An 8,943-nucleotide genomic window follows, 5' to 3' on the forward strand; every position below is an offset into this window, starting at 1 on the left:
GACTGGATTTGATAGCAGAAATGCATGAACTCTGTGATCATTTCAAAGACATTTGGACAGGTACATTGGATAGATTGGCAGTAGGGTTGCCAACTTCACGTGAGCCTGATTAAAGATAGTCCGAGATTGCTCAGGACTGCTCTCTAGATGGTGGTATTAAAGGTGTGTGGTTGTATTTATTATTGATCAGCAATTCAATACATTATTTAGCTGCAAGCACACTGAAACGGATAGACTGGGGGGTTTAATTACTGAATTGGACTTAATTACACGGCTTGGAATAATTATTTGCTGGTGATTTATTGTAGAACAGACCGGTGGTCATTGTTCAGACTATCGAGTTGCAATGACTGTCACACCTTACCCGATTGTGACTTTGTCAAAGCACTGACTCGTATAAAGACGCATAGGATTGATCATTCAAGGGGAAAGACAGGCCGCATGAATGAATAGTAAGTTGCCATAGATATTTGTGGGTGTATGTACGGAGACAGTAGAAAGATGAGCTCGGTGGAGCAGCGGGTAGAGCTGCTGACTCACAGCGCCGGGGACCCGGGTTCGATTCCAGCTACGGGCGCCGTCTGAGCGGAGTTTGTACGTTCTCCCCGTGACCCGCGTGGGTTTTCCCCGCGATCCCCGCGCACTCTAGGGGACGATTTACATTTGTACCAAGCCAATTAACCGGCAAACTCCACACAGACAGCAGCGCCCGTGGTCAGGATCGAACCCGGGTCTCATAGAAACATAGAAACATAGAAAATAGGTGCAGGAGTAGGCCCTTCGGCCCTTCGAGCCTGCACCGCCATTCAATATGATCATGGCTGATCATCCAACTCAGTATCCCGTACCTGCCTTCTCTCCATACCCCCTGATCCCTTTAGCCACAAGGGCCACATCTAACTCCCTCTTAAATATAGCCAATGAACTGGCCTCAACTACCTTCTGTGGCAGAGAATTCCACAGATTCACCACTCTCTGTGTGAAAATAAACTTTCTCATCTCGGTCCTAAAAGACTTCCCCCTTATCCTTAAACTGTGACCCCTTGTTCCACGCACTCCAAGTGCACTCTCGTGATTTTGAAGCAGCAACCAGACAAGAGACTGAACTGAACCGGACGTGTGCAGCGTGGGTTGTGGTTAGGGTTGCCAACTTCCTCGCCGGACAAGGCGATCTTATCAAAACCTACAGGATTATTAAGGGGTCGGACACGTTAGAGGCAGGAAACATGTTCCCGATGTTGGGGGAGTCCAGAACCAGGGGCCACAGTTTAAGAATAAGGGGTAGGCCGTTTAGAACGGAGATGAGGAAAAACTTTTTCAGTCAGAGAGTTGTGAATCTGTGGAATTCTCTGCCTCAGAAGGCAGTGGAGGCCGATTCTCTGAATGCATTCAAGAGAGGTTTAGATAGAGCTCTTAATGATAGCGGAGTCAGGGGGTATGGGGAGAAGGCAGGAACGGGGTACTGATTGTGAATGATCAGCCATGAATGGTGGTGCTGGCTCGAAGGGCCGAATGGCCTCCTCCTGCACCTATTGTCTATTGTCTATTATAACCTCAGCATTAGCAGTAGACTGGATTTGATAGCAGAAATGCATGAACTCTGTGATCATTTCAAAGACATTTGGACAGGTACATTGGATAGATTGGCATTAGGGTTGCCAACTTCCTCACTCCTAAATACGGGACAAAGGGTGACGTCACCGCCCCGCGCCCCACGTGACCTCACCCAGCCAGCGGCCACGTGCTCCCGGCCCGGGCGGCCGCCATTGGTGGAGCGGGAGCACGTGGCCGCTGACTGGGTGGGGCGCGGGGCGGTGACGTCACCCTTTGTCCCGTATTTGGGAGCGAGGAAGTTGGCAACCGTACTAATATGGGACAAGGGCGGTCCCGTACGGGACAGACTAGTTTAGCCCAAAATACGGGAATGTCCCGGCTAACACGGGACGGTTGGCGGCCCTAAGGTGTGGCGTAGGCCGTTGCTAACGCTGTGCTCTCCACTCTGCAGATATCTCAGTCAGCCTGCTGTCAGTCATCGTCACCTTCTGCGGCATCGTGCTGCTAGGCGTCTCCCTCTTCGTCTCGTGGAAGCTGTGCTGGATCCCATGGCGGGACAAGGGCCTGAACCCGCCTCGCAAGGACTCGCAACACCCCCACCACCACCACCAAGCCCACCACCCCCACCCCCACCTCCAACACCACCACCAACACTCGCACTTCACCGACCTGGCCGTGGAGAGAGCGGACTGCGGCCCCGAGATGCCCGAGCGCAGCTACCTGGACCTCGAGTCCTACCCTGAGTCCAGCATCAAGGTCAGCCAGACATCGCCAGACATCCCTGTCGACACCAACGCAGGCAGTAAGGAGAACAGCCTGCCCAACGCTCAGTCCCAGCAACAAGTCTCCGCACAGACACCAGCTGCAAGGTGCGATCCACAAACGTACACGCATACAAACATACAAACGTACACACATACAAACATACAGGCATACAGGCATACAAACATACAAGCATACAAACGTACACACATACAAACATACAAGCATACAAACATACACACATACAAACATACAAACATACAGGCATACAAACGTACAAACATACAAGCATACAAACATACAAGCATACAAACATACAAGCATACAAACATACAAGCATACAAACATACAAACATACAAGCATACAAACATACAAACATACAAACATACAAACATACAAGCATACAAACATACAAGCATACAAACATACAATCATACAAACATACAAACATACAAGCATACACGCATACAGGCATACAAACATACAAACATACAAGCATACAAACATACACACATACAAACATACAGGCATACGAGCGTACAAACGTACACACATACAAACATACAAGCATACAAACATACAAACATACAAAAATACAAACATACAAACATACAAGCATACAAACATACAAACATACAAACATACAAACATACAAGCATACAAACATACAAGCATACAAACATATAAACATACAAGCATACAAACATACAAGCATACAAGCATACAAACATATAAACATACAAACATATAAACATACAAGCATACAAACATACACGCATACAAACATACAAGCATCCAAGCACACAAACATACAAACAAACAGATACATACAAACATAGATCCATAGAAACATAGGTCTGGTCCAAGTGTCTCCAGTCCGGTAGTTGGGTCGCTCCGCACTGCTCTCTGGTTGGTGAGAGGATGGTTCAGTTGCCTGATAACAGCCGGGAAGAAACTCTCCCTGAATCTGGAGCTGTGCGTTTTCACACTTCTGTACCTCTTGCCCGATGGGAGAGGGGAGAAGAAGGTTGGCACGGTGGCGCAGCGGTAGAGTTGCTGCCTTACAGCACTTGCAGCGCCAGAGACCCGACTCCGGGCGCCGTCTGTACGGAGTTTGTACGTTCTCCCCGTGACCTGCGTGGGTTTTCTCCGAGATCTTCGGTTTCCTCCCACACTCCAAAGACGTGCAGGTTTGTAGGTTAATTGGCTTGGTTTAAGTGTAAATTGTCCCTCGTGTGTGTAGGATAGTGTTAGTGTGCGGGGATCGCTGGTCGGCGCGGACCCGGTGGGCCGAAGGGCCTGTTTCCGCGCTGTATCTCTAAACGAAACATTAACTGAACTAAAGAGGGAGTGGCCCGGGGTGAGACTGGTCCTTGATTGTGCTGCTGGCTTTGCCGAGGCAGCGTGAGGTATCGATGGAGTCATAGAAACACAGACAATAGGTGCAGCAGGAGGCCATTCGGCCCTTCGAGCTAGCACCGCCATTCATTGTGATCACGGCTGATCATCCACAATCAGTAACCCGTGCCCAACCTCTCCCCATATCCCTTGATTCCACTAGCCCCTAGAGCTCTATCTAACTCTCTCTTAAATCCAGCCAGTGATTTGGCCTCAACTGCCCTCTGAGGCAGAGAATTCCACAGATTCACTGGGTGAATCTCTGGGAGGAAAAAGTTCCTTCTCACCGGAAGGGAGGTTGGTTTGTGTGCGTGATGGTCTGGGCTGCGGCCACGACTCTCCGCGTTCTCTCGCGGGTGTTGGATGGAGCCGATGGCGAGCCCATGGCAATAGTTGTTGGTGTAGAAGTTGGTGAGAGTTGCTGAACCTTCTTCTCTCTTCCCTTGCAGGTTTAACTCACTGCCGAGACCCATCCCGCAGCAGTTGAGCAGCCCGGACTTTGTCACCCAGGCCGAGGAGAAGGTGGAGCAGGTGACCAGCATCGGGCAGATCAAGCCCGAGCTCTACAAGCAACGGTCGATCGACGCCGAGGCCAAGAAGCACCAGAAGGTCAACTGTGGGCGCATCAACTTCCTGCTGCGCTACACCTACGCCACAGAGCAGCTGGTCGTCAAGATCCTCAAAGCCCTCGACCTGCCCGCCAAGGATGCCAACGGCTTCTCCGACCCCTACGTGAAGATCTACCTGCTACCCGACCGCAAGAAGAAGTTTCAGACCAAGGTCCACCGCAAGACCCTGAACCCCATCTTCAACGAGATCTTCCAGTTCAGCGTGCCCTTCAACGAGCTCCAGAACCGCAAGCTCCACTTCAGCGTCTATGACTTTGACCGCTTCACACGCCACGACCTCATCGGCCAGGTGGTCTTGGACAACCTGCTGGAGTTCTCCGACTTCACTGAGGACACCACCCTGTGGAGAGATATCCTGGAGGCCACCTCCGTGAGTTGGGTTGGCATTGGGATTGGGATTGGCATTGGAAATGGCATCGGGATTGGGATTGGGATCGGGATTGGCATTGGAAATGGCATCGGGATTGGGATCGGGATTGGGAACGGGATCGGGATTGGGATCGGAATTGGGATTGGCACTGGCATTGGGAATGGCATTGGGATTGGCATTGGAAATGGCATCGGGATTGGGATCGGGATTGGCATTGGGAATGGCATCGGAATTGGGATTGGCATCGGGAATGGCATTGGAAATGGCATCGGGATTGGGATCGGGATTGGCATTGGGAATGGCATCGGAATTGGGATTGGCATTGGGAATTGCATTGGAAATGGCATCGGGATTGGGATCGAGATCGGGATCGGGATTAGCATTGGGAATGGCATCGGGATTGGGATTGGGATCAGGATTGACATTGGGAATGGCATCGGGATTGGGATCGGGATTGGCATTGGGATTGGGATTGGGATCAGGATTGGCATTGGGAATGGCATCGGGATTGGGATTGGGATCTGGATCGGGGGATGGTGGAGAAGGTCCGTGTGGCCTTTTCGTTGGCAGGTCTATTCTGTTGTAGCTCTAACGCCACACCACCGTGCCGCCCAGCGGTAGAGTTGCTGCCTCACAGCGCCTGGGACCCGGGTTCGATCCCGACTGTGGGCGCCGTCTGTACCGAGTTTGCACGTTCTCCCCGTGACCTGCGTGGGTTTTCTCCAGGTGCTCCGGTTTCCTCCCACACTCCAAATACGTACAGGTTTTTTGTGTCTACCTTCGATTCAAAACCAGCATCTGCAGTTATTTTCCTACAGGTTTGTAGGTTAATTGGCTTGGAATGAATGTAAATGCAAAGTTGTCCCCAGTGGGTGTAGGATAGTGTTGATGTGCGGGGATCGCTGGGCGGCACAGACTCGGTGGGCCGAAGGGCCTGTTTCCGCGCTGTATCTCTAAACTGAACTAAACTAAGATGGAGGTCTTCCTCCCAAGCTGTTGAGTACTGCCGCACTGGGTGAGTCTGTGGTGAGGCTTCACGTCGAGGTTCCACCTCCACCTCCCCCTCCCTCTCCCCCTCCCCGCGCGACAATCCACGGGCTGCCGGTCGGTGATCAGGGAACCATCACAACCTCTGCGTTAGAATGATGTTGGACTACACAGGGTTGAGCCATAGACTAGGTGCTCCTCGCACGGTGCCAGTATGGGAACAGGCCCTTCGGCCCACCGTGTCCGTGCCGTTCAAACTGGAATCGTGGGCAAAGTCCCATTAGCCTGCGTTTGGCCCAGATCCCTCGAAACCCTTCCTGTCCAAAGATCTCCAAAGTCAAAAATTATATCCGCTTCTACAGCTTCCTTCCAGATACGGACTACCCTCTGAGTGAAAAAATTGTCCCTGAGCTCCCCCTTAAACCTCTCTCCTCTCACCTTACGCCTACGCCCTCTAGTTTTAGAACCCTCTACTCTGGGGGGAAAAGACTGTGTGTGAGCGTTCACTAAATCCATGCCCCTCGCGATCATGTACACCTCCATAGGGTCACGCCTCAGCCTGCTACACTCCAAAGGAAAGAAAAGTCCCGTAACACAGGTCCACAAGCCCAGGTAACATCCTGGTGAATCTCTCCTGCACCCTATCCAACCTAATGACATCCTTCATGTAGCTTAGACAATAGACAATAGACAATAGACAATAGACAATAGGTGCAGGAGGAGGCCATTCAGCCCTTCGAGCCAGCACCGCCATTCAATGCGATCATGGCTGATCACTCTCAATCAGTACCCCGTTCCTGCCTTCTCCCCATACCCCCTCACTCCGCTATCCTTAAGAGCTCTATCCAGCTCTCTCTTGAAAGCATCCAACGAACTGGCCTCCACTGCCTTCTGAGGCAGAGAATTCCACACCTTCACCACTCTCTGACTGTAGTCACTGTTAGTTACACTCCAAACTACACCTGAACTACACACAGAGCTCCAAGTGAAAGGCCCGGATAGAGTGCATGTGGAGAGGATGTTTCCACTAGTGGGAGAGTCTAGGACCAGAGGGCACAGCCTCAGAATTAAAGGACGTTCCTTTAGGAAGGAGATGAGGAGGAATTTCTTCAGTCAGAGGGTGGTGAATCTGTGGGATTCTGCCACAGACGGCTGTGGAGGCCACAAGTCAGTGGATATTTTTTAAGCAGAGATAGAAACATAGAAACATAGAAAATAGGTGCAGGAGTAGGCCATTCGGCCCTTCGAGCCTGCACCGCCATTCAAAATGATCATGGCTGATCATCCAACTCAGTATCCTGTACCTGCCTTCTCTCCATACCCCCTGATCCCTTTAGCCACAAAGACCACATCTAACTCCCTCTTAAATATAGCCAATGAACTGGCCTCAACGACCTTCTGTGGCAGAGAATTCCACAGATTCACCACTCTCTGTGAAAAAAAACTTTCTCATCTCGGTCCTAAAAGACTTCCCCCTTATCCTTAAACTGTGACCCCTTGTTCTGGATTTCCCCAACATCGGCAACAATCTTCCTGCATCTAGCCTGTCCAACCCCTTAAGAATTTTGTAAGTTTCTATAAGATCCCCCCATAATTTTCTAAATTCCAGCGAGTACAAGCCGAGTCTATCCAGTCTTTCTTCATATGAAAGTCCTGCCATCCCAGGGATCAATCTGGTGAACCTTCTCTGTACTCCCTCTGTGGCAAGAATGTCTTTCCTCAGGTTAGGAGACCAAAACTGTACGCAATACAGATAGATCAGTGCGGGTGTCAGGGGTTATGGGGAGAAGGCAGGAGAACGGGGTCAGGAGGGAGGGATAGACCAGCCATGATTGAATGGCGGAGTAGACTTGATGGGCCGAACGGCCTAATTTGGCTCCGATCACTTTCGACCTGAGTGTAACCTAAACTAAACTAACTTAAACCTCCGTGACCGCCCCCCTGTCTCTGCTCCCCTGCTGTGTTGGTGATGGGCGATTGCCATCCTTTCCAATTCTACAAGACTTCTGTTCAGCCACGGGTGCGTGGGCAGCAGCAGAAAGAGTCTTTAGGGCCACTTTACAGCGATTCCAATCTAAACTGCTGTCAGCCATCACTTGCTTTTCCCAGGGCCACAGGCACTGTGCAGTTTGCCAGCTTCAACAGCGAAACGACTTGTTTCTCCGCCACCTGCTTGGCTCCGGGGCTCTTAATTGTACTTGAGGAGGCTATTCGGCCCGCACTGCCCATACTGGCCCCTCAGCCGTATTCTCCACCATTCCTACTCTACTGGCTGCCAGAGGAGGTAGTTGAGGCTGGGACCATCCCATCGTTTAAGATACAGTTAGGCAGGTACATGGACAGTGCAGGAAGGAACTGCAGGTGCTGGTTCAAGCCTAAGATAGACACCAAATGCTGGAGTAACTCAGCGGGACAGGCAGCATCTCATGGAGAGAAGGTATGGATGACGTTTTGGGTCGAAGGGTCTCGGCCTGAAACGCCGCCCATTCCTTCTCTCCAGGTGTATGGATAGGACAGCTTTGAAGAGATATGGGCCAAACGCGGGCAGGTGGGACTAGGGTAGGTGGGTCTAGTAGGCAGCTGGGACATGTTGGCAGGTGTGGGCAAGTTGGGCCGAAGGGCCTGTTTCCACACTGCATCACTCTATGCGGTGCTGGCTCGAAGGGCCGAATGGCCTACTCCTGCACCTATTGTCTATTGTCTCTACAACTACAGGAGAGGTTTGACAAACTGGGATTATTTTCTGTGAAGCAGAGGGAGAATTTACTGAAGCCGATGAACCTACCAACCTGTGCGTCTTGGGAGCGTGGGAGGAAACCGGAGCACCCGGAGAAAACCCACGTGGTCACGGGGAGAACGTACAAACTCCGTGCAGACAGCACCCGTAGTCAGGATTGAACCTGGGTCTCTGGCGCTGTGAGGCAGCAACTCTACCACTGCTCCACCCTATAATGCGGAAACAGGCCCCTTGAGTTTAATTTATTGTCACGTGTACCGAGGTACAGCGAAAAGCTTTTGTGTAGTTCAGTTTAGTTTAGAGAAACAGGCCCTTCGGCCCACCGAGTCCGCGCCGACCAGCGATCCCCGCACACTAACGCTATCCTACACACACTAGGGACAGTTTACAATTTTACCGATTAGCCAATTAACCTACAAACATGTACGTCTTTGGAGTGTGGGAGGAAACCGGAGCGCCCGGAGAAAACCCACGCAGGTCACGGGGAGAACGTACAAACTCCGTA

The 8,943-nt window shown here is 51.2% G+C and overlaps 1 protein-coding gene across 1 annotated transcript in view; it reads left to right on the plus strand.

Moving 5' to 3' along the window:
• The first annotated feature begins 430 nt into the window (after nucleotides 1-430).
• syt3 (synaptotagmin III) overlaps nucleotides 431-8,943 on the plus strand; it is a 16,256-nt gene continuing 7,743 nt past the window's right edge. The window contains exons 1-3 of the mRNA XM_078430489.1: nucleotides 431-452; nucleotides 2,006-2,423; nucleotides 4,165-4,714. Of these exons, the coding sequence (XP_078286615.1) occupies nucleotides 446-452; nucleotides 2,006-2,423; nucleotides 4,165-4,714 (975 nt within the window). The 5' untranslated portion in view covers nucleotides 431-445. The remainder of the gene's footprint in view (nucleotides 453-2,005; nucleotides 2,424-4,164; nucleotides 4,715-8,943) is intronic.

The sequence above is a fragment of the Rhinoraja longicauda genome, chromosome 40 (genome assembly GCF_053455715.1).
Source record: "Rhinoraja longicauda isolate Sanriku21f chromosome 40, sRhiLon1.1, whole genome shotgun sequence".
Lineage (NCBI taxonomy): Eukaryota > Metazoa > Chordata > Chondrichthyes > Rajiformes > Arhynchobatidae > Rhinoraja > Rhinoraja longicauda.